The sequence below is a fragment of the Balaenoptera acutorostrata genome, chromosome 14, assembly GCF_949987535.1.
Source record: "Balaenoptera acutorostrata chromosome 14, mBalAcu1.1, whole genome shotgun sequence".
Classification (NCBI taxonomy): Eukaryota; Metazoa; Chordata; class Mammalia; order Artiodactyla; family Balaenopteridae; genus Balaenoptera; species Balaenoptera acutorostrata.
In genome coordinates, this window is record NC_080077.1 from 78,564,022 (window position 1) to 78,590,816 (window position 26,795).

The window sequence follows — 26,795 nt, forward strand, 5'->3', positions numbered from 1 at the left end:
TCAGAGGTGACTAATTAGTTTTTTTAAATAACATATGACCTCCTGAATTTAAACATATTTGATGTGTCTTAGTCCTTTGCTGATATAATTCTTATTGATGATGCAATTGTCCCATTGTTGGCTAGTCGGAGCTTCTTGGCGTGCGCTCCCGAGCCCTTCTGATGCTCCGTCAGGAGTGCCTCACAGCTCTCTTGCTCTCTAGTATGACCAAATTTCTAGATTCTTAGGTTCATCTTGTATGTTTCCTCTCTTAGATGTGGAATAAGACGTTTTACAAGGAGTTCTACTAGTTTCTTTTAAGGGAAATGGTATTTAGACACTACATTTGAGTGCTGGGAATGTTTGTTGCTATTAGTTTGTTTCTTGCTTCTAGGGTTTTTCAGTGGACAGAGCTAGGAAACACTGTTTTTTTTTTTTTAAAAATGTAAAATCCATTATAAGTTCATACTGATACTCCAAATTCACATTTTGGGCTCCAGAATTTTAAAACTCGTATTGGCTTATACTTGTTTGTTTTAGAAAATTCTAATACCTAACCGAACCAATGTAATTACTTGTTTGCTTTATCTCACAGTGCACATGTAGTAGCCTGAGAATAACAATGCCAACAATGCAATTATTGAAAGCAGTTTTTAGAAAAATTTTGTGCCTTTTTTGTCAGTAGGATATATCTCACTAGGGATTGTGTTTTAAAGTCATTAGAACTGGTTAATCTGTGTGGTTTTGCCACCAACTGTATATATAGTTACATTTATTTGTTTCATTTTCTTTTGATTCATAGGAAATGCTTTTTAAAAATCTAATTTCTAAAAATTATTATTTCCAAAGTTGAGTCTACAAAAGTTATAGATAAAGAAGTCTAACTCGTATCCCTGTCCCTGAACTCTGCTTCCCACTTTCCTCTACAGCTATACTGTCCAGTCAGCTAACCACCAGTGCATGTGGCTTTTAACATTTAAGTGAATTAAAATTCAGCATAATTAAAAATTAGTTCTTCATTCACACTTGCCACATTGCAGGTGTTCAGTAGCTACATGTGGGTAGCTATCATACTGAACAGATTTTAGAACATTTCCATTCTTGCTGAATGTTCTGTTGGACAGCCCTGCTCTAGAGAACCCATTGTTTTTTCATTAAGTATTTAATTTATTCTTCTACTTTTTAAAAATATAAGAAGTTGTGTATATAAATTTATAACCCTCCTTCTTCGTTAAATGGTAGCGTACTATACATGCTTTTCTCCCTCTTCCTTTTCTTAATATATTCTGGAGATCACTTCAGACTGCAGAGAATATACAGAGGTAATCCGCATTCCTTTAATAGCTTCGTAGTACTGTACTTCATTGTGTGGAGGTTTACAGTGTATGCAGCCAGTTCCCTATTGATGGTCATTTTGATTGTTTTAGTGCTTTGCCACTACAAAAGTGCTGCATGAATAGTAGTAGTGCTGCCTTGTGCATGTGTCATTTTCATTTATTACTAGTATATACTTTTAACACTAATTTCATCAATGGGCTTTTCATTTCTTGTAAATATTAAGAACAATTATAATTATAAAAGTAATCCAATTTCAGACATTATTTTGGTATATTATGTATACCTTGGTTTGCAGTTTTTTTTCAGTTCCTGAGTTCAGTTAAAAAGAATACTCAGTGTTTTCAGTATTTTTCAATGACTGTGTGTAGTTGAGATCATATTGTATACACCAGTTTGAATTTTTCTTTTTACTGTAATAGTATAAGCATCTTTCTTGTTAACACAAACTTTCTGTAAACATTTCTAACAGTTGCATGATGCTATGCTATATTGATTTTTTCAATACTTTTCTTAATTTTGTTAGTTATTTTGCAGTGGTTAGATTAGGTTGCTTCCTTTTTTGGTTTTGTTTTTTGTTTTTTTAATTGTACTGCATTAAACATTTGTGCATAAACTTTCCCCCTATTTTTAGGGTAATTTTCTTGGTATCCGGGAATGGAATTATCAGATCAAAGGTTAAAAGCATAATTAAAGTTTTGATATATTTTGCCAACTTTTTTCCCAGTATTTTCTTGACGGCCATTCTGGAAGGATTGAGTGTTGAGAAATCTGTGATAATTTGATAGGTTTAAAAATGGTATCTGAGGTTGAATGTTATTATGTGCCTATAGTTTGTATTGCTTGCTGTGGGTCTTAACATGTATTTGCCCATTTATCTTTTGACTTCATATTTTTCTTATGGCATGATATGAGGTATTTATTGTTAAGGGTGGTAACCATTTTTCTGTCATGTTGCAAATGTTTTTTCATCAAGTGCTTTAATTTGATTAATTTTTTTACATACTTCAGTTTTACATTTTTATGCAATTTTAGATATTTTTCTTTGGTTTTGTTAGTCTTGTCCTTTACCACCATCCCCCCACACCCCACCCCCCAAAAAAATAAAAAAGAAATAAAAAAGAAATTGGTGATTTGATCATAATTCACCTATTAAAAATCAGCACTTGTGTTTATTTTAAGTCTTAAGATTCAAGGGAGTCAAATGCAGTTAACATTTATTCAGAAGCAAGTATATGTCAGGTACTTTACATGTTCTCTATCTAGGCTATGACAGTTTGTCTTTTCTCCAAATACTGTAAATAACTGTGAAAATATAGATGAATTAAATTACAGCCTCTTTTAAAAATTATAAGCAGTATATTATTTTGATTTTAGTATGTTTCATTGTAATTAACTGTAGAAACCTATTTCATGAAATATGATGAGTTTCCTTCCCCCTTCCTTAATTGTAGGGGAGAAAGTGTATTTTCTGGTCCCTCCTGTGAATTGTGGACTACAGATACAGAGAGAAAACAAATTGCACATACATGAATATTATCCCCGGGATCTGAAGACTCTAAAAAATGCTCTTCAGGCTTGCCATGGATTTTTCTGAAGAAAAGAATCTGTGAAATTATGTGAATAGAGGCCATTTTTCAAAGCCATGGGGGAAAGAGAAAGAAGTCCAGATACTGGTAAAGAAAGTAAGGCAGGCAGACACTGTTACTCTTACTGTTCATCTGATTTTGGAGCTACACCACAGTCTTCTGGCCGGTCATCGCTGGTCCATCCCTCCTCACCTGCAAGTATTAAGGGAAAAAGTCCTAAAAAACAAATTTCAGACAGCCAAGTGCATCATCAAGGTAAGCATCCTTTAAAAAAGTCCAGTAGATCTAGAATATTCATTGTGACTGCTTAAGGAAAACATGTATGAATGAAACTCTTCTATTTAATATGTGTATGGATATGTGCATGGAAATGGGATGATTTACATTTAGAATAGGATATATTTTTATAAATGTTGCTTATGGTACTGTGTATTATCCTTTGTTATATTTAAAGTCATATGGTATACCAAAGAAAGAACCATAACTGAGGCTTCTCATTTTGTTTTCTCTTGTTCCTAAATAAATGATTATCTTGGAGTTTGTGAGGTACTGTAAAGGCAAAAAAAAAAAAAAAAAAAAAAAATCATAAAACATGTGGACCTTCCTTTATCTTCAATTTCAAAAAGTAGTGAAAAGCATTGATATAAAGTTGTTAAGGGGCATTTTTCTAGACTGAGTAAAATTACTTTCCCTACTTACTACAAAAGTTCAAATTTAGCCTAGAATTGGAATTTGGGACTTGGGTCCACCAGTCTGTTTTCTATTAAGCTGTGTTATAATGGAAACAACATAAATCATTAGAAATAATTTTTCTTATTAAAATGTTACTAGTCTGGAACTAGTTATTAATATATATTTGACTAGATAATGTTCTAGAAATCGCTTCTTCATCTTAATAAATCCCTGGTCAAGAAAACCCTGATGTACTTAGTAACAAAATATGTAAGGACTATATCATAGAAAAGTAAGCTAAGGTAAATGAGGTTTTATAATATACGTTAATAAATACAGCACAATATAACAGCAGTAGCTTAGAATGGTAAGATTGCAAGGCAGGGAGTGGTAAGTTTGGGAGATGAAAAGGAAAACAGGGGCAAAGCAATGAAACACCTGGCATCTTGTGTTAAGATACTGACTGTTTCTGTACAGCAGAATAGTTAGCTATTGAAAAGTTTTAATCAGGAGTTTGATTAAATTTGCCTTTACAGATTTTTACTTTGAAAAGTAACATTTGCTTTTTTAAAATCTGCAAAGAATTTATGTTCCTTTTGAAAGCAGCCCTTTCATGGATCACTGATCTAGCTTCCCAGGGATGTTGATACTTTTAACAATTTGGGTGCATTTTCTTCTTCTGTTTGTTTGTTTTTCCTGCAAGTACAGTGCTGCAGGTTTCTTAGTCTCTTCCTCCAAATCTGTCTCAATGCAGTTTTCTTGTTTTGATTTTGTGGTTGAGAGCATGATCTGATATTAAACTTTTGCTATATAATTAAGAACAAACAGACCTTAGGGTTGAACCTTAGAAAATGACTATTTATTCCCAAGAAATCATTTACATACCTCGGGAATTACTGGCAAGAATACTTTAATTTTTCACTCATTACCCAGAAGCAGTTTAGGAGGCTACCCAATTAAGGAGTCAGAACTTCTTACGCCTTATCTTATTTAAGAAGATAATTGAGAAAAAGCTATGAGAAACAGTTCTAATATCACCCAGAAAAATTTCAGTTATTGTCTTCAATCTGACTTGTACTGTTTTCTGCTTTGCATTATCTTTTGAATTAAAATCTGTGGTAATTTGTCTACCTTAGATCAAACAACATAACCAAACTGATAACTTTCCTTAAACACTAACTTAATTCCTTTTGGTTTAAGTCACAATCATCAGTGTAGACTAAATTAAGGAAAGAACAAATGTGATTAAAAAAGCATCTTGAACACTTGAATTTGTGGAATTTCATGTTTGATAACATATTCTTCCTTCCTCCTTTTAAATTTTCAGCATGTTTTATTTTAAAAGTAAAATTTGTGCTCTATCAGAAGTTATATGATAATAAAATTTAATAGTTAGGTTATACATCTTTGTGTATTACATATTACATACTTATTCTATTTCTTGTTTTATCAGTAATATAAACACTGAGTTTTTGGTAGATGCATAGTTTATCTTTGTTACTTTTTTTTTTTTTTAAATTTATTTCTTTTGGCTGCGTTGGGTCTTCGTTGCTGTGCACGGGCTTTCTCTAGTTGCGGCGAGCAGGGGCTACTCTTTGTTGCAGTGCACGGGCTTCTCATTGTGGTGGCTTCTCTTGTTGTGGAGTACGGGCTCTAGGCATGCGGGCTTCAGTAGTTGTGGCATGCAGGCTCAGTAGTTGTGGCTCACGGGCTCTAGAGCACAGGCTCAGTGGTTGTGGCGCACGGGCTTAGTTGCTCCGCGGCATGTGGGATCTTCCCGGACCAGGGCTGAAACCCATGTCCCCCGCATTGGCAGGCAGATTCTTAACCAGTGTGCCACCAGGGAAGTCCCTGTTACATGTTTTTTAAATGAGTCATACCGTAATTTTAACACCTGACGGAAGGAAAACAGTTATTTGCCCACCCTCTTTTTGGTGGTGACTTAACAAGGGGGAGATGAAGAACGATATACACAACAATAAGTCATCTTGGTTCTGACTCTTATTAGCCCTGTATTTCATCTTGATAGTTTTAAAAATGAAAGAGGTAGATGAACGCTGAGAAATATTTTTGAGTTCTGGTTAAGTGTACTTTGTAGATGTACTAATAGAATATGCTAAAAATCAATGTTCAGGTTTTCAGGATGTCAAAAGTTGGTTGTGGAAGCCCTTTCTGTCTGGCTAAATTGTTGAATAAAATATTAGTGGAAAATTTTTATCCTGATTCATATAATATCTAGGCTTTAACTTTTCAAATTAAGTTTCCATTTGTATGAAGTCTTGTTTGCTGAACAATATAATTTTATACATAAAAATCAGAGATTTGGAATGATTAACATTCATCCTTATGTACAGTTATTTTTATGTATAAAGTTTCTGTCACTCCAAGAGCTGAGTACATATTCTATAATAGCATATAGATACTAAAACTCTGTTAATTCAGTATGTTGGGAAAGAAAGAGAATTGAAATGATGGGTGCTCCCAATTTAAAACTGGAGCAATCTCTCCAATGGAAATATAATGCAAGTCACAAATGGAAGCCACACATGCAATTTTTTACTGCCACATTTAAAAAGAAAAGCAGGTGGGATTAATTTTAATAATATATTTTAGTTAACCCAACATATCCAAAATATTATCATTTCTAAATATAGTTAATATAAAACATAGTGTGTGGAATATTCTGCATTCCTTTGTTTTTTAAACTAAGTGTTTGAAATCTGGTATGTATTTCACACTTACGGGGTATCTCAGTTTGGACCACCCACATTTCAAGTTTCTCAGTAGGCACATGTGGCTAGTGACCACTATATTGGATAGCATAGTTTCAAAGTTACAAGTAGGTTTTCCCTCATTTCTTTTTATTACCACTTCCTTTCATATATTCAAGCATTTATAGAGCTGGAATCCCAAGTCAGTTACACATTCAAAATACCTTCTATAAAACTTCCATCTCTTTAATGAAATTTTGTAGTGTTAAATTGTAAATATTATTCTTACCCTTTACTTGTTTACATAATGAAATCAGGGTGTCCATGGCTGGCAAAATGGGTAGGGAAACATTGGATTTTCTAGTTTTTCTTCATTTTTTTTTTCCCTCTGGAATGCATTTCCTTCTTGAAAAAATGCAGTCACCTTGGAGATTAAAGTTCGTTATTCTCAACTGTGGCAGACTTCCAGATGCCTCTTTTAAAGGGCAGGTGCTCTGTATATTGAGGCTTAATAAGTTCAATGAACTTTTAGTAAAAAAAATAATAACATTCCAGATTTTTGTGAAATATTGTGATTAATGTGTATTAATTAACTTTAAAGATTTCACATGCTTGTATTTTTTTAGGGTGGAGTTTTTTATCTTGTTCTTAAATTATGCCAGATGTTTTTGATTCGAACATCACACAAAAGAAAGCCTCTGAGAAAGCATTTAGAATCACATCTGTACTGCTCAAGTGTGTTCTGTTTCCAATCACTGGTACCTGGGATTAAGTTTTTGTCACTGACAGAGAATGTTTGTGGAGAACTTTTCTGTTTGACATGCAAACTTCAGTTAATCCTCACAACAACAAATGAGTTGGTATCCTCATTCTGTGGGTAGGGAAAATAGACTTGGAAAAGGTTTAAGTTGAATTGCTCAAGGATTTATTAAGTGGTAAATCTGAGTCCCAAATCTTCTTGCTGTCATGTTGTCATCCTCTTTCCCCAAATAAAGATTTCTAACTGATTAAAAAAACAACAACCATACATTTCCACATTTTAAATAATGATCCCAAATATCTTGGCACAAATGACTTGAATATCACAATATTTTGTCCAGTGTTTATTAGGCACCTTGCTGGTGCTGATGGTGCCTATGTTTGAATGCTGGCTGGCTATCTTGTCTGTAAAGTTAAAAATGGTAAAATAATCCCCTATAAACTCTGGGGATATTATTTTGCTGGATCAGAATATAATTCTTGAACTTTCTTAAAAGATTTCAAACCTTTCTTAATAAAACCATTATATTAAGAGCTCTAAGTAAAACCTGATATTTAATTAAATTTTGTAAAATCATTTTTTAAGGAAACAAAATAACTAAAGAACGTTGTGGATCCACTTGTGTTAGGATGAGTAAATAATACTACATCTGGTATGGCTTTCACTTTACATTATTACTGTTTCTTTTTTAGTCCCTAGGAAACCAAGCCCTAAGGGTCCACCAAACAGAAGGGGAGTCCGAGTGGGATTTCGCTCCCAGAGCCTCAATAGGGAGCCACTTCGGAAAGATACTGATCTTGTTACAAAACGGGTTCTTTCTGCAAGACTGCTAAAAATCAATGAATTGCAGAATGAAGTAACTGAACTCCAGGTCAAGTTAGCTGAGCTGCTAAAAGAAAATAAGGCTTTGAAAAGGCTTCAGTATAGGCAGGAGAAAGCCCTGAATAAGTTTGAAGATACAGAAAATGAAATCTCACAACTTATTGCTCGTCATAACAATGAGATTACAGCACTCAAAGAACGCTTAAGAAAATCTCAAGAGAAAGAACGGGCAACTGAGAAAAGGGTGAAAGATACAGAAGGTGAACTATTTAGGACAAAATTTTCCTTACAGAAACTGAAAAAGATCTCTGAAGCTAGACACCTACCTGAACGAGATGATTTAGCAAAGAAACTCGTTTCAGCAGAGTTAAAATTAGATGACACCGGGAGAAGAATTAAGGTAAAATTTCTACAGTTTCTAAGTGTGCTGTTTTGTGTTAGTCTTCATTGGGCGTTTAATGTCCTCTTTTCAGACTGCTTACTGCAGTTCCGCATTGCTTGGAAATGAAAACTATTTTTTTGGTATTATCTTTCTGAGTAAGAGATTAGGAAAAACTTAAGATTTTATCTTTAAGAGCAAGATGTAAAAGATTGTATATATTAATGGGCCACATGTTAATGGATATTTAATTCCATGGATCTTAGTCATTTGGGGGAAATACACTATTTGATTATGTGATTGTTTCTTTAAAATTGAAAATGATACTATAAGAGCTATAGTGTATAAAACTGACATTTTGGGGCCATTGTGTAAGAAATGCCACATGAATAATACTTTCTGTTTTTATTTCTTTGAACATTTATGAAAGATATATTTTGGGACAGGGTGTGCCTCTACTCCTCCAAATAAAAACTGATATGAGAGGTGGGTGGAATGATGTTGAGTTAATAGTCTGAGAATACAGCAGGTCTTACAAAAATATTTTTTTCTTATAATTAGAGAGGAAAAACGTACTACCCCATGATTGTTATATGGAGAACTTGTATTAGATGCTATCTGTGAGATACACACACACACACACACATATCTCAAATCAAATAGTATATTTTTCCCAAGTGACTAAGATCCACGGAATTAAACATCCACTTAAATGTCGTGCTCTCTCTCTATATATGTGGGGGGGTGTGTGTGTGTGTGTATAAAACAGAAGCCCTGAGTCAGGGCTTAGAATTACTTAGAATTGACAAAGTAGTTTGGAAAGCAAAGGTAGGGAAAAAGTGTGAGAATAATGCCTGCTGTGAGAGCTCTCTGAGCAAGGGCAAGTCAGAACTATAAATAAACTAGCTTTCTGCAGTGTATTAATTAGATGTTTTTAGTACATGGTATGATAATAGTACTTCTTAGTCTGTATAATATGCCAGGCTCAATCTACCAGTGCCATGCCCAGAGACAGTGGCTTATTAAATAGAGTGTATATCAGTGACCAGAAAAAGCGCCTAGCTTATTCTCCAAAATCAGCAATCACTAACTTCTGTTTCAGTGCACAGAAGATATCTTATTGTATAGGTTCCACCAGTGCTCAACTCAAACTGCAGAGCAACATATGAAAACTTTTTTTTAAGGACCATTTACTTATGTAGTGGGGTGGGGGTAGGGATGGAAGCAACTATCGTCATAGACAAATAGCTGACATTTTAATTATTTTTAAAGGGAAGTATAAAATGTGCCACATAATGGATTTTAAAATTAGGAACCAAGAGCACAGAATGCTAATTAATAAGCATGGTTGAAAACAACCCACACCTCTGTGCGTGTTTGTATAAAACTAGAGAGAACACGGAGTTGCAGTACGCGCGCGCGCGCACACACAGATACACACGTACTGCAGTTCTCTCTTATAGCCAGTTATGAAGGGGGCTGATGGAGTGGTAGAGGAGGGAAGAGAAAGAAGGAAGAGAGGAAAAATGGAATAAGTCTGTGGATTCTGAGTTGTAGATGGGAGTTGAATTACGTGGTTACCCACTTGAGAGCATGAAAATCAGTCATCTGTGATGATAAGTCCTTGAAATACTTGTTAACTGTATAGTGTCTTCAATTCTTTTTTTTCTTACTGGAGTTAAGAAATTTAAAAAAACTTTTTATTTTCGGTTAATTTTAGGTTGACATGAAGTTTTAACAACATTATGTAGAGAGATCGCATATACCCTTCATCCAGTTTCCCCAGTGGTAACATATAGCATAACTAGAATATAATATTGCAATTAGGAAATTGGTAGTAATACATTGATACAACTCATCAACCTTATTCAGATTTCACCAGTTTTACCTGGACTTGTGTGTGTGTGTGTGTGTGTGTATATTTAGTTCTATGCAATTTTGTCACGTGTGGATTCGTGTGACCATCACCGTGGTCAAGATGCAGAACAGTTCCATCACAGGGAACTTGTGTTACCAACTTATAGGCACAGTTACCTTCCTGCCTTCCCCAGCTCTCTGATCTGTGGCATCCACTGATCTGTTCACCATTTCTATAATTTCATCATTTTAAGAATGTAATATAAATACTGGAATCATACAGTATTTAACCTCTTGTGGTTGGCAGATATCATTTTTTCCCTTGAGCTCCATCCAAGTTGTTGCATATAGCTTGTTCCTTTTTTTATTCCCAAGTAGTATTCCATGGCATGGATATACAACAGAGTGTTATGGTATATCCCGTTGAAGGGCATTTGGATTGTTTCCAGTTTTTAGCTGTTACCTGATAAAGCTGTTATGACCATTCATGTGCAGATTTTTGTGTGAACATAAATTTTCATTTCTCTGGGATATAGGCATGAAAGTATACTTGATGGATTGTACGATAAGCACATGTTTTGTAAGAAACCGCCATTCTCTTTTGTAGAGCAGCAGTACCATTTTACATTTTTACCAGCAATGTATAAGTGATCCACTTTCTCCACATCCTTGCCAGCATTTGGTGTTATCACTTTTTAAAATTTTAGCCATTCTTACAGGTTTTTAGCACTATATCTTGGTTTTAACTTGCATTATTCCTAATGGCTAATGATGTTGAACATCTTTTTATATGCTTATTTGCCATCAGAAGATCCTATTCATTTTGTTTGTTTTTTGCCTGTATTTCTAATTGGATTGTTTGTGCTTTTACTGTTGATTTTTGATAGTTCTTTACATATATACTAAATACAGGTTCTTTGTCAGATACGTGGTTTGCACATATTTTCTCCCAGTTTGTAGCTTGTCTTTTCATCCTCTTCACAGGGTCTCTCAGAAGAAAGGTTTTAAATTTTGATGTGGTCCAGTTTATCAGATTTTTCTTTCATGGATTGTGCTTTTTAGTGTCAAGTTAAGAATTCTTTGCTATCCCTGACACCCTTTGTCTGTAGCTCCAAAGATTTTCTACTATATTTTTATCCAAAAGCTGTATGGTTTTATGTTTTATTTTAAAGTCCATGATTCATTTTGAGTTAATTTTTGTATAAGTTGTGAGGTTTAGGTCGAGGTTCATTTTTTTTTTCCCACCTTTTAGTGCCCAGTTGCTCTAGTACCATTTGTTGAAAAGGCTATTCTTCCTCCACTGAATCTGGCACCTTTGTCAAAAATCAGTTGGGCATATTTTTGTGGGTCTATTTCTGGATTCTTTATTCTACTGATGTATGTGTCTATCCCTCTGCCGATACCACACTCTCCTCATTACAGGCTACATAGTAAACCGTATATATATGATTATGGTAGAGGGATTCATCTCATGTTATGCTTTGTTTTTAAAATTTTACCTATTTTAGCTACTCCAGATCCTCTGCCTTTCCAAATGAACTTTAGAATAAACTTGTCTCTGTCTACCAACACCTTCCTGAGATTTTGATAAGAATTGCATTAAACATGGATCAATTTGTGGAGAATTGACATCCATATTATGTTGAATCTTCCTATTCTTGAACACAGTATATTTCTCCATTTACTTAGGTCATCTTTGATTTCTTTCATCATCATTTTTTAATTTTCGGGATTCAGATCTAAACAGGTTTTGTTAGATTTATACCTAAATATTTCATTTTGTTTGGAGCAACTGTAAATAGTCTCAGTTCTTTCTGGATGAGAAAATCACTCTTGAACTTTTATTTTCAAATTTCAAAGCTCATTTTTATTGCAAAAATCATTTTCACAAGGGGTTATGACTATTTGACGCACATAAAGGAATGGCTTAGCTTTACAAGTTTACTCTCAGGTTTCAGGAATGTTGAGTTTATTAGCTCCAAGCCTCAAAGTTTGTTTGGGAGATCTAAACTGCTTCATTTCTGTTGTGATTGAAATTATATTGGAATCAACATTTAATATGTTCTTATGAACCTACTTTCAAATCAGTCTCAAGTCAGCTGTCATATCAAACTAGCTCTCTTCTGAATGGAGGGGCCTTTGTAACCCACCTGAGGGTAATTATTCTCTACTTTTTAGCTTACCTTTTCATACTTCCTAAAGTTTTCATACTTCCTAAAGTTTTCATACTTCCTAAAGTTTTCTTTTTGAAAGAAAATATCTTTCATAATCTCAGTAATCAATCCAGAATTCGAAATATTTACTATTGAGTGTCTTAATTTGGTGTGAAATTTAGCTTTTGTTTTCATGCCTCATTCAGTTTTTCAAATTTTATTTAACACTAAGTTAATCTTTTTTCTTCAAACTCAGTACCACTGACTTTAAGGGTAAGGGAGGAATCTAGGAGCTCAATTGTGGTGTTTCATTTTGCAAATTAACTAAAACCTGAGAAAGTCCCGAGTGTCCCTTGAAATTGCAGTAAAATCCTAGTAGTGCTGTCTTTAGGTTTTGTGCTATTCTTTACTAAGGACGACTATCTGTATGGTGTTTTTTGTTTTTGCGTGGTGTAGCTTTTTATTTTAAGAATATGTCCTTAAGCTGGAGTTTGTGACAGGCCACTTTGTTTATTTGTTTATAGATTGCCTTATCCCAGAAAGGATTTCAGGCCACAATTCTTATTACCCTTGTGTTACATTTTCTTCCTACTGGAGGGAAAAAAAAAAGCATTCTTCAAGGTTACCTCTAAATAGTTGAGCTGTGAAAAACTTCCCTCTGCACCCTCTGTAAGTTGGATGCAAGTGTATTTTGTTAGTTGATGGAAGTGACAGAATGCATAGTCTGAGTAATTAAGAGTACAGTGGTTTAGAAGCGGACACATGGTTAGACAAACAACCTTTTAAAATATGAGTAGGGACAGTCACCCATGGCAGTTGTTTTTCACCAGCCTTGTGCCACGTGGTCCGCCGGATCCTGGGCCATATACCAGGAACGAAGAGATGCTTGATAGGGTTAAATTTGTTGAGCTCTGTACAAAGGTACAGACAGCTAAATCAGACTACATGCTTATTTCTTTATTTAGCGTTGGCTTTATACCTTCATTTTGGCTTTTACTTCAATAAGTTTATTGAGTAGGGTCCTATCAAAGTAGCAACCCCAGTTAAATATGTTTATTTTAATATTAATAGCTATATATATTAATATTTAAATAAAACTGCAACAAATTGTAAAAAAGCTGCAAAAAAACTGTTAAAGTGCTAACATTTGCAGCAGTAAAATATTGTTAGTTATATAATGCAGCGATTCTCAAATTTTTTGGTCTGAAGACCCTTTTATACTCTTAAAAATTATTGCAGATCCCCCCCCCCACCATTACCACAGGAGCTTTCGTTTATATGGCTATACCTATTGATATTTACCATATTAGAAATTAAAATTGAGAACATTCAAAAATATTTCTTAATTTATTTAAAATAAATAATAAACAACTCACTAAATGGTATCATGAAATCTTTTAATGAAAAATATCTATTTTCTAAATCCAAAATTGGGACAAGAGTGGCATCATTTTATTGATATATATTTGCAAATTTCTTCAGTGTCATACTTAATAGAGGACAGCTGGGTCCTCATAGCTGCTTCTGCATTCAATCTGTTGCAATATGTTGTTACGGTTGATAAATAAAAGAAAATTCAGCCTCACACAGATGTCTACAGGAGTTAGAAAATGGAGGAATATTTAAAAGCTTTTCAGATAACTGGATATTCTTTGATACTACATCAAAACTTAGTAAGTGGTGTTCTCAAAGGTTTGTTGCAATGTGGAATCTAAAACCATATCAAAGAACTTTTTGTACTCTGTCGCCTTAAAATCCGTTGGTCTTCTCCTTTGAATGAATGTTTTACCCATGAATGATTTTGTAATATCATGGATTAGTCATCTGGAAAATGTTCGTTATTTGGAAAATGTTCGTTCATTGCGTTAGGCACACTTTCCAAATATTGACATGTTTCGTTATATAATATCACATGTTATATAGCCTTTGGAAAGCTCCATTGTACACTCATGACAGTGAGTGAAAATAGCAAATAATATTGTATTATAAAGTAGTTCTGACCTTGCAAACTCCCGAAAGTGTCTCAGAGACCTTTAGGGGTCCCTGCACCACTCTTCGAGAATCACTGATTGAATATCAGTGGTTCTTTGTTAGCAACTTCATTAGCGATTCCCCCAGTTTGCAGTTTCTATTAATGACTGCCAAACTGCACCATTGTTTACTGGGCCTGGAACTGTCCTCCAATAGGGGCTGAAGGTAAAGGCACCAATTCTGTCCTGTCCGTCATAAGAAAGCCTTACAGCTGGGGTTGCATTCCTGATCTCAGGATGCAGTAGCAGATTAGTCCGAGATATGATCAACAGTGTGTCATAAAGTAAATATCATGAATTGCTAACTATCGTAAGAATCCTTAATCACTAAATGGGAAGTTATCTACTAAGTTTTATGAAAAGATCATAAATGTAATAGCATGCACACAATTATTAAAATACTCCAGTAAGCCGTGGGGCACACATTTAATACATTAGAAAATCCAACTCTATTTTAACATTAAATTGGCACAGAGTGAATTACCTTGTCAGAAAAGTATAATGAAACTGTTAACAAGGCTTTCTCTCCCTTTTTAGAAATTTCTGAAGATTTGGGGGAATGATTTGGGTAGCCTGAATATCATAGAGCTCTAAAAGGAAGTTTGAATAGACTTCTTTTTCTTTTGATAGTTTTTCTTGTAAGAGATTGGCATTCAAATTCCCTTGGCCCTAGAGCTGCCCTCAAGTAGGTATTTGTTTCTTGTCGATAAAAAAATAATATTGTCCTCCACTGTAAATCATTTTCAAAAGTAAGAATTGATTCAGCTTTGTCTTCCCTTACCCTTCCTAGTTTATTCAGAGTGAGAATTGAGCTGTGTAGTGTTGGCCAGGTAGATTCCTTTTCCTGAATCTTTCCCTGCCATACCTTACTCTAGTGGCTAGGTCTCTGCTCTAAATGTTTTTCTGCCCTTTCACCCTCCAGAAACCCAAATCCAGAAGGCCTGCCTGTGCCTCACCTACCTGCTTTATCTCTTAAAAAAAAAAAAATGCTAATTAGGACAGAGTAATGGAGGTCAAACCAGGAGCTCAGCTCGGTTTTTGCCCTATTCTGACATTGTGTAAGCCCTCTTAATGCCCAGATTTTGGTTGCTTTGTTTGCAGAATTAAATGATTCTGAGGACCCTCTGAGCTCTGAAATCTGAATCAGAGTCTAAATCATGTTTTTAAACCTTTCATGTGTCAAAAGTATTTTTAGCATGGTAAACCATATTTATTAAAAAAATTAAGTCCTTATTAGGTTTATTATTGAAGTTGGAGAAATGAAAGATTTCTAATGTTGAAAAAAGGAACTGATTGTGAAATAAAATAGCATTCATTGAGATCCTTAATTGGCTAGATTTTATTATTTACAAAATTTTTATCATTTTTGGTGGAAGAAGATTTACAGTGAAATTATGAGATCTATGATTGAAGGGTAAAGTTTAAAACCATTGCAGAGAATAAATTTGGTAGGGTCCTTAGAAACTACCCATTTAGATAGAACAATTATTACAGCAATTTTGTGTTCATATTTAAAGTAAAAACCTTCCATCAAAAAAGTAATAGAAGTACTAAAAAAAAAAAGGGCCTAAAAATTCAAATAATGCAGAGAAGGTATACAGTGAAACATCAGTATCCCTCTATGCTATCCTTTGTAGGCCTCTTCCCAAGAAGTAATCACTGTTAAGAAATCGTCTTTACATGCACAAGTTCATACATGTATATGTATGTCCCTTTTTTTACTCTCTAACTACAAATGAAAGTGTACCATACACATTGCTTAATATGTGTTTTTTTCACTGAAAGTATATTTTGGTGCTCTTTACATATCATTGTGGGTGTATATGTAATATATATGTGTGTACACTCACACATATATTAAATCTGCCTCATTCTTTTTACTTTTTATTTTTCAGGTTTTATTGAGATATAATTGACATATTACTGTATACGTTTAATGTGTACAGCAAAATAGTTTGACTTACGTATGTTGTGAAATGATTACTGCAACAAGTTTAGTTAGCCTCCATCATCTCATAGATACAATAAAAAGCAAAAAAAAAAAAAGGTTTTTGTTTGTTTGTTTCGTTTTTGGTAAGGAGTACCCTTTGGATTTTCTCTCTTAAACAACTTTCATGTATGTTCTACAGCAGTGTTACCTATAGTCATCATCCTATACGTGCATCATATGCCTAGTACTTACTTACTTTTTAACTGGAAGTTTGTACCTTTTGACTGCCTTCATCCAGTTCCGCCACTGCCCCCCGCCCCACCTCCACTTCTGGTAACCACAAATCCAATCTCTTTTTCTATGAGTTTTTTTTTTTTTTTTTTAAAGATCATTTATACACACACACCCCACAACTTCTTTATCCATTGATGAATAATGGACATCAGTGGATACTTAGGTTGTTTTCATGTTTTGGGTATTGTAAATATATGCCACTATGAACATGGGGTGCAGATATCTTTTTGAGTTAGTGTTTTCATTTCCTTAGGATATATTCCTAGAAATGGAATTGCTGTATCATATAGTAGCTCTATTTTTTAAAAAAATTAATTATTTATTTATTTTTGGCTGTGTTGGGTCTTCGTTTCTGTGCGAGGGCTTTCTCCAGTTGCGGCAAGCGGGGGCCACACTTCATCGCGGTGCGCGGGCCTCTCACTATCGCGGCCTCTCTTGTTGCGGAGCACAGGCTCCAGACGCGCAGGCTCAGTAGTTGTGGCTCACGGGCCTAGTTGCTCCGCAGCATGTGGGATCTTCCCAGACCAGGGCTCGAACCCGTGTCCCCTGCATTGGCAGGCAGATTCTCAACCACTGCACCACCAAGGAAGCTCCCAGTAGCTCTATTTTTAATTTTTTGAGGATCCTCCATACTGTTTCCCATAGCGGCTCTACCAGTTTACAGTCCTACTAACAGTGCACAGGGGTTCCCTTTTCTCCACATCCTCACTAACATTTGTTGTATCAATTTTTGATGATGGTCATTCTCAGGTGTGAGGTGATAACTCGTTGTGGTTTTGATTTGCATTTCTCTAATGACTAGTGATGTTGAGCATCTTTTCATGTACCTGTTTGCCTTTCATATATCTTCTTTGGAAAAAAGTGTATTAATGTCTTTTGCCTATTTTTTTAATTGGATTATTTGTGGTTTTTGCTATTGAGTTGAATGAGTTCTTTATATATTTTGGATATTATTCTCTTATTGCATATATTTTTTTCCCATTCTGTAGGTTGTCTTTTCACTTGGTTGTTTCCTTTGCTGTGCAGAAGCTTTTTAGTTTGATGTAGTGTCACTTGTTTATTTTTTACTTTGTTGCTGTGCTTTAGGTGTCATATCCAAAGAATTATTGCCAATACCCATATTAAGGAGCTTATTTTCAGTGTTTTCTTCTAGGGGTTTCATGGTTTCAGGTCTTACATTTAAGTCTTTAATCCATTTCAAGTTAATTTTTGTGAGTGGTGTAATATAGGGGTCTCGTTTCTTTCTTTTATATGTGAATATCCAATTATCTCAGCACCATTTGTTGGAGAGACTGTCTTTTCTCCACTGAGTATTCTTGACTCCCTTGTCAAATAATTAGTTTTGACTGTGTCTGCTTGGGTTTACTTCTGGGCTGTCAATACTGTTCCACTGATCTCTTTGTTTTTATGTCACTACTGTACTGTTTTAATTACTATAGCTTTATAGTATTAGCGGGAAGTCAGGATGTGTGTGATGCCTCCTGCTTTTTGTTCTTCTTCTTGAGGATTGCTTTTGGCTATTTGGGGTCTTTTGCCATTCATTATAAATTTTAGGATTTTTTTTCTGCTTCTGTAAAAAAAAAAAATGCCACTGGAATCTTGATAGGCATTGCATTGAATCAGTAGATGGCTTTGGGTAAGTGTGGACAATTTTAACATATTAATTCATCCAATCCATGAACACTGGATACCTTTCCATTTACTTATATCTTCTTTGATTTCTTTATCAGTATCTTGTAGCTTTCGGAGAAGAGATGTTTCACTTCTTTGGTTAAGTTTATTCCTAAGTATTTTATTGTTTTGATGCTATTGTAAATGGGATTATTTTCTTTCTTTTTCAGCTAATTTGTTAGTGTATAGAAATGCTACTGATTTTTTGTATGTTAATTTTGTATCCTGTAACTTTGCTAAATTCAATGATTAGATCTAACAGTTTTTTGGCTGAAGTCCTTAGGATTTTCTGTATATAAAATCATGTCATCAGCAAATAGAGACAGTTTTACTTCTTCCTTTCTAATTTGGATGCCTTTTATTTTTGTCTTGCCTGATTGCTCTGGCGAGGACTTCCAGTACTGTATTGAATAGGAGTGGTGAGAGTGGGCATCCTTGTCTTATTCCTGATCTTAGAGAAAAAGTTTCAAGCTTTCACCATTGAGTATCATGTTAGTAGTGGGCTTGTCATATATGGCCTTTATTATGTTGAGGAATAATTCTTCTAATTTGTTAAGAGTTTTTAATCAAGAACAAATGTTGAATTTTCTCAACTTCTTTTTTTTGCATCTATTGAGATGAACGTATGATTTTTTTCTTTCCTTCTATTAATGTGGTATATCACATTTATTGATTTGCATGTATTGAACCATCTTTGCATCCCAGCTATAAATCTCACCTAATCATGGTGAATGTTCCTTTTAATATGGGGCTGATTTTGGTCTGCTAGTATTTTTTGAGAATTTTTGCATCTGTGTGCACCAGGGATATTGATCTGTAGTTTTATTTTCTGGTACTGTTCTTTTCTATCTTTAGTATTAGGGTGATGCTGGCTTTGTAAAATGAGCTTGGGAGTGTTCCCTCTGCTTTGATTTTTTGAAAGAGTTTGATGTTTGGCAAACTTCACTGGTGAAGCCATCTGGGTCATGTGCTTTTCTTCATTAGAAGTTTGGTTACTGATTCAATCTCCTTATTAGTAATTGGTCTATTTAGACTTGTTTCTTCTTGAATCAGTCTTGGTGGTTCGTTTTTGTTTTTTATAATTGAAGTATAGTTGCTGTACAGTATAAGTTACAGGTGTACAATATAGTAATTCAAAATTTTTAAAGGTTCTTCTCCATTTATAGTTATAAAATATTGGCTATATTCCCCATATTGTGGCTCACGGGCCTAGTTGCTCCGAGGCATGTGGGATCTTCCCAGACCAGGGATCGAACCCGTGTCCCCTGCGTTAGCAGGCAGATTCTCAACCACTGCGCCACCAGGGAAGCCCCCTTGAATTTATTTTTAAAAAATTACCATAAGCTACAAGTATCAAAGAAGTGAAGTTATCTGGAGTAGTCTATATAGGAGCTCTTTGGACTTTCTTCTATTATGCTAAAATAGTGGTGCTTTTAGGATTTACATCATTGTACTCTCCAATACAAAGTATGGGGCTTGTTAAAGTATACAGTACACCATTTTCATACATGTACAACATTGGTGGATGAAAAATGTCTCTTAGCAGTAACACTGGATTGTAGCCTCTGGTTTTACCAGCTGCATACTCTAGGACTATTATATAAGTAAAAATCTCTCTTGTGATACTGGAAAGTGATTAGAATGTGCAAACTGATGTAGTGGTTTTTTTGGGGTTTTTTTAACCATTTTTAGTTTAAAGAGTATTTTGTCTGATGTAAGTATAGCTCTCCCTGCTTTGTTTTTGGTTACCGTTTGCTTGAAATATTTTTTTCCATCCCTTTACTCTCAGTCTATGTGTGTCTTTTAAGGCTAATGGCCTCTTGTAGGTGGCATATTGTTGAATCTTGTTTTTTTAATTTTTCAGCCATTCTGTCTTTTGATTGGAGAATTTAATTTGTTTATGTTTAAAGTAATTATTGATAAGTTAGGACTTACTATTGCCATTTTGTTAACTGTTTTCTGGTTGTTTTGTAGATCCACTGTTCCTTGTTTCTTATCCTGCTGTCTTTTTTTGTGTGTGTTTTGATGTCTTGAGGTATCATTATGCTTTGACTTTATCATGTTCTCTGAGGTAATAACTGTAGGGTTTTCTCTTGTGGTTACCACTAGGCTTACATAAAATTTCTTAAAGTTATAACATAGTATTTTAAACTAGTAACAACTTGACTTCAGTAAAATTCCTAAACTTTACACTTTCACTTCTCCCTTACCTCCCATTTTAGGTTATTGATGTTACAGTTTACATGTTTTTTATAGTGTGTAACTAATAACAGATTATTGTAGTAATGGTTATTTTTACTGAGTTTGTTTCCTTAACTTTAAACTAGAATTGTAAGTGAATTATGCACCACAATTACCATATTACAGAATCCAAATTTGACTATATATTTACTATTACCAGTGAGTTTTACAATGCTACCTTCTGTTTTTATGACATTAATTAGCATCTTTTTACTTCTACTCAAAGAACTTCAGTAGTCATTTCTTGTAAGGCAAGTCTACTGGTGATGAATTTCCTCAGTATTTTTTTTTAAATTTATTTTATTGAAGTATAATTGTTTAACAATGTTGGGTTAATTTCTGCTGTACAGCAAACTGATTCAGGTATACATATATTCCCTCAGCTTTCATTTGTTTGGGAAAGTGTTTTTCCCTCCATTTCTGAAGGATAACTGTGCCAGGTATAGTATCCTTGGTTGGGATTTTTTTCTTTTAATATTTTGAATATGTCATTCTATTCTCTTTCAGCCTGAATAGTTTCTGTTAAGAGATCTGCCAACAGTCTTAGTGGGGTTTCCCTTTTATGTAATGTCTCTTTTTTTGTTGTTGTTGAGTTTATAAAATTCTTTGTTTTTGGCTTTTGACAATATAATTATAATGTGTCTCAGTCTAGCCTTATTAGGGTTCAGCCTATCTGGAGTCTTTGGGGCCTCTTAGATGTAGAGGTCTGTTTCTTGCCACAAGCTTGGGCACTTTTCAGCCATTATTGCTTTAAATATACTTTCTGTCCCTTTCTCATTCTCTTCTCCTTCTGGAATTTCCATAATTTGAATATTGTTTCTTTTCATTTTGTCCCATAAGTCCCATAGGCTTTCTTCACTGTTTTCATTCCCTTTTCTTTTGACTCCTCTGACTGGATAATTTCAGATGTCCTAATTCCAGGTTGCTAATTTCTTCTTCTGCATGGTCAACTCTGCTTTTGAAGTTCTCTATTGAATTCTTCAGTTCAGTTATTGTATTGTTCAGCTCTAGAATTTCAGTTTGTTCATTTGTTTTTTATGGTTTCTGTTTCTTTGATGAACTTCTTGTCTTGTTCATGCATTGATTTCCTAATATTTTTAGTTGTCTGTGTGTTCTTGTAGTTCACTAAACTTCAAGAAGATTATTCTGAATTCTTAGTCTGACAGTTCATAGATCTCCATTTCCTTAGGGTCAGTTATTAGAGCTTTAATAGTTTCCTTCAGTGGTGTCATATTTACCTGATCTTTTTTTTTTTTTGTGATCCTTGATTCCTTGCATTGGTTATCAGTGCATTTGAGCCAGTGGTGCCTTCTTCCAGACTTTGCAGGTTTGCTTTGGCAGAGACAGTTCTTCACGAGTCAGCTCAATTTGGGTTTCTGGATGTTTCTGCTGGTCACATCCTTGAGCAGGCTGGGCCTGCTTTTAGGGTCTGCTTTTGGCTGAGGCAGCTACTTGAGTTCTGAGGTCAGGAGTGGTGGGGTTGTGCCACTGGTGGAGAGCAGCTGGGTCGCACTGCTGGCTTGGTTCCCTGACCAAGTGAGGCTGTAGGATGGCCTCACTGCTGCCTGGGCTCTCTGGATAGGCTTACTAGACAGTACAGACTGGGAGATATGCTCATCAGTGGATGGCAGTATGAATTAGCATCGCTGCCCTGGTGGGGTAACAGGATGCCTGGGTGCCGCATTGTTTGGGGACCCAAATCAGGCAAGAGTGTGCGCTGAATATCCTAATCAGGTGAGGCCATCAGCTTTGCTCTGCAGACAGGGAAAGCCACGGGCCGTGCTCTCTGCTCACGTGCCACTGTCAGCAGGGCTGTTGGGTGGGCTCTGCAGCCCCCCTGTGTGCTCTGGTGAGGTTCCCTGGTCAGGCGGGCTGAAGTCTGCCTTCAGCAATAAGTGGGGCTGTGAGTTAGTTTCCCAACCCGGGCTCATCAGGTAAGTACCCCCAAAGCCACTAATGCTCTTTGTCATCTTGACACAAGCCAGCCTGTGCCCCAGTTTCACTGGCCGAACAGTGCTACTGACTTTGCTCTGGGGGCCACCAGTTCTGCCCACTCACCTGCTGGGTTGTGCAGCTTCTGGGTGTTCTTGTCAGCCCTTCCTCCAGATGGGGCTGGGGGCCACACTCTCTGGTGGGTGGGGCTGTGACCCAGACTTCTGCCTGGGTGGAACTGGGAGAGCCCACTTCAGGCAACTCCCCAGTTTTTTCTGAACAGGCTTTCTGGTAGGGAGGCTGGGGGAGGAGCTAAGACTCAGCTCTTCTGCTGGGCGTGGGCAGACCAGGCTCCAGGGCTGGCAGATCTCCTCATTGGAAGACCCGAATTGGGCAGACTTGCGCCCCACCAAGTTCCCTCGTCAGACTGTGCCACCAAATTGGGCTGCAGAAGAGCAAAGCTGCTGGTTGGGTTTACTCTTTGGGCTCTGCAGGCAGGAACTCAGTTCGCCAAGATCCGAGCGCTGCTTGTTGGAAGCCCCGCCTCCCTTTCTCCATCACAATCAGATTCCCAATGGTTGAGCCCACAGATGCTCCTGCGATCCCCCTGGGGTGAAACCAGAGTAGGGGTTCCCATGAAGTGACCCCCGGTGCTGGCGGTGCTGGATGTCACCGCTGTGTTCTCTTTTGCCACTGGAGGCGCTGTAGGCACGGTGCTGTGCTGGCCCGGGGAAAGGGCCATGTGGTCAGCGTGTAGCTGTTCCTCTCCCCCTTGCATTCAGTCTGTCTTGGTCTGTGTAGTGCAGGAGGTGCTTCAGCCTCACTCCCGTGTTCTGAGATTCTCTTAGTGATGTCTTATTCTTGCATAGTTGTTAGTTGTTTTTCTTGTAAAGCAGAGCCAAGTCAGGAACAACTTACGTCATCATCTTGGTTATGTCATTCTCGCCTTCTCATTCTTTTTAAAGGTTTTGTATTATTCCATTGTGTATATATATTATAATATGTTGACCCTTTCCCTTATTTTTTTAATTTTTTTAATTTTTTAAAATAATTCTCCATTATCATTTACTGGTTCAGGTACTTTTTTTTTTAAATTAATTAATTAATTATATATATTTTTGGCTGTGTTGGGTCTTCGTTTCTGTGCGAGGGCTTTCTCTAGTTGTGGCAAGCGGGGGCCACTCTTCATCGTGATGGGCGGGCCTCTCACTATCGCGGCCTCTCTTGTTGCAGAGCACAGGGTCCAGACGCGCAGGCTCAGTAGTTGTGGCTCATGGGCCTAGCTGCTCCGCAGCATGTGGGATCTTCCCAGACCAGGGCTCGAACCCATGTCCCCTGCATTAGCAGGCAGATTCTCAACCACTGCGCCACCAGGGAAGCCCAACCCGTTTCCCTTATTAATGTATATATTAGTTTCTTGTTCTGGGGGTAGTCTAAATATACATGGCAGTGAACATAAGTCTTTGCATGCATATATAAGTATACTAATGCAAAATTTCTGCAAGTTAAAGTCTCTGGATCAGTAAGTCATTTAAAAATCGTTTTTACTACTTGTTAATATAAGGTCCTAAAGAATGTTGCTGGATAATTGTTTTTCTTGGAGTAATAAAGTAAATTATTGTATTTTTTTAGGGATCAAATTGGCCTTCCTTGTGATTAATATCACCTAAAATTTTAAAACTTATGCATTTTTATGTAAACATCTTTAATATGGAAACTGTTGAATTTTGTAACTTAGTTGTTAGAAATTATGGCCTTAGCATTCAAGGCCACATAACAATTATTTATCTTTTAATTATTCTGTTAATTAATACTTACCTCTTAAGCTGTTAAATCCTAATGAAACTTGGAATTTTATGGACATACAGTATATAAACCAGGTTCCAAGTCTTGTTCTATACCGGGTTAGCTTTATGATGTTCTTTACCACTTAGATTATCTGAACCTCTGTTTTCAGTCTGTAAAACCTTTCAGGTGGTGATGACCCATGTTAGAGATAAAATTCATAAAGAGTCTGGCTCAGTGCCTGGTATTTATCAGGCACCTAATATATGAATTGAAAAAAAATACACTGAAGGAAAAGTACACTATTTAAAAATAAGTACATTACAGTTAGTATCCTACAATTTGAAAGGACTATAGAAATGGTTTAGTGCATTGGTTTTCAAATTGAGCTCAGTGGACTTTAAGCATTCTATTTCTATTTTTTTTTTAAGTTTACAACTACTGATTTGGTCCATCAGTTTTTCAAATTCTAGCAGTTCTTCATAGAAAACCAGACAAAAGGTGAACTTGAACTATTCTGTGTGGTGATTGGTGAGTTAGGCTGCAAAGAGAGCTTTAGAAAGTCACTTGCCCAGCAATCTGAGGCAGCCCATGAAACTCCTTCATGGGGCACTCTCTAGTCTAGTCCAACTCAAGCATTTTACAGTTGAGGAGGTTATGACAGAGAGATGTTATTTACCATGTTCTAGGTCACATAGAGTCACACAGGTCATTAGGACCACATGTCTGGAACTAGAACTGTGGTCTTTTGTCTCCCATTCTGTTGCTCTATTATTTTATTATCATTTTAGTAAAAGCTTTAGGATTTTATCATGTATCTAAAAGCTGAATATATGTTCCTCTTATAGTGCATTTGTGTTTTTTTCATAATTTTTAACGATAGCATGAATTAAGATATTAAAATTAACTTTGGCTATTTTAGCAGTATCCACATGCTGTTAAAGAAACAAATCATTCTTTCAGAATCTCTCATATCATATTAATTTTCTATATGCAGTTTGTTGAGTAGGTAACACTTCGGAAATCTGTTTTATTTTTGGCGCTAACTGCGGTGAATACTGTGGAGTAAAATCTAACAATGTTGGAAGACAAAAACTCAGAGTAAGCAAAGGCTTGCAAACATTTTAAAAGAAAACAGTATAAGTTTCATTAGAGTAATTATACCAAAACTCAACACTTGAAATGCTCAAAGGAAACATAACTTTTGGATTCTACGTTTTGCTGCTTTTCCTTCTCAAGGCAGATGAAGAAATAATAAGTGATGGGTAACTCATTTAAAAATCTCAGTCTCCAGATTTAGATGAATTATACCTCAGAGGACTGAAGAACCATGTGAATGTGATTTCAGAATCTTTGTCAGTATTCTTTGTGGAGTTAGGAAGAGTAAGAAAGGCAAGAAAAGTAACAAAAAACAAGTACCGGTGTTTTCAAAGATAGGTGGAAGTAGATGTTAGAAATTATCAACCAGTATACTTAATGCCAATCTCTACCAAATTTTTGAGTATGTTTTGGAAAATATTTCTCACTTAGAAGTATCCTCACTTTTTTCCCCATGAGATTGTTAGATTGGTACATTGAAGTATACTTTATTATATTCTACTATTTACATATAGTATATGTATACATCCACATTCTAAACTATTTGCTATACTCTATACTATACAATATATACTACAGATTATACTATACCACTTATATAGTATATATATTACATACATCTATATTCTGTAGGTATATACTATGTCTACTGGATTCTAATAGATATGTCTTGATATATAGTAGATAGAATATATCTTGATACACAGTAGATACAGTAAATCTTTCGTGTTTGTGATTTAGTGGAGAAATGTGGACTGGCTGAAAATAATGTTAGAAAGCATTACAATTGGATCAGTAACTGAACCCGAAGAGTGCAGATAAATACACGGCTTTCAGCTTGGAGAGAACATTTCTAGGTGGGTGTTTGGGGCACCATAGTAGGCCCTGTCCCTTTCAGCATGTTTATCGGTGTACTTGAGTGGGCTCCTTAAGGACGAGAACGAGTCTTACTTGATTTTGTATCTGCAACATTTGATACACTCTCTGGCTAGAATTAGTGTCTCTTAAAGGAATGAATGGATGGATAGATCAATAAAATAAAGTGGCATTCGTGGACAGGTTCACAAATAGAAGGGACAGCTAATTTGATGGCTGAGAAGACTGAGATTGAATTGATCTCCTTAGGTTCAAAATCTGGCAGAAAACAAGCAAGATAAAATTTAATCGAGTTAACTGTTAAGTCCTCAATTTTTTTCCATCCATTTTATGGATACCATATGGGGAGACCTGGCTTGAAAGTTATTCAGGTTTTTAAAAAGTCTAAGGTTTCAGTTGAGGAGACTATAATCATATAACTGTTTTTTTTTTTATTTCTGAGATATACATTTTAAAGTAATAACTAGGATTATTACTTATAACATTATACCAGAACATATAAGATTTTTAGAAATTTCATGTAATGTCTGAAACATTTATATTAACATATTTCCATACATATTTCCATATAACTGTTTAAAAAGATAACTGAAAGAAAAAAGTTAATTGAGTATGGTGGTGCCCAGGCTCTCAAGGTAATAATAACTCATTTTACTGGCCGGATCACATCTGATAACAGGT

The 26,795-nt window shown here is 35.6% G+C and overlaps 1 protein-coding gene across 1 annotated transcript in view; it reads left to right on the forward strand.

Annotated features, from left to right (window-relative positions):
- Nucleotides 1-26,795, forward strand: part of LCA5 (lebercilin LCA5) — a 60,843-nt gene that overhangs the window by 7,986 nt on the left and 26,062 nt on the right. Inside the window, exons 2-3 of the mRNA XM_007167965.2 lie at nt 2,769-3,158; nt 7,739-8,268. Of these exons, the coding sequence (XP_007168027.2) occupies nt 2,960-3,158; nt 7,739-8,268 (729 nt within the window). The 5' untranslated portion in view covers nt 2,769-2,959. The remainder of the gene's footprint in view (nt 1-2,768; nt 3,159-7,738; nt 8,269-26,795) is intronic.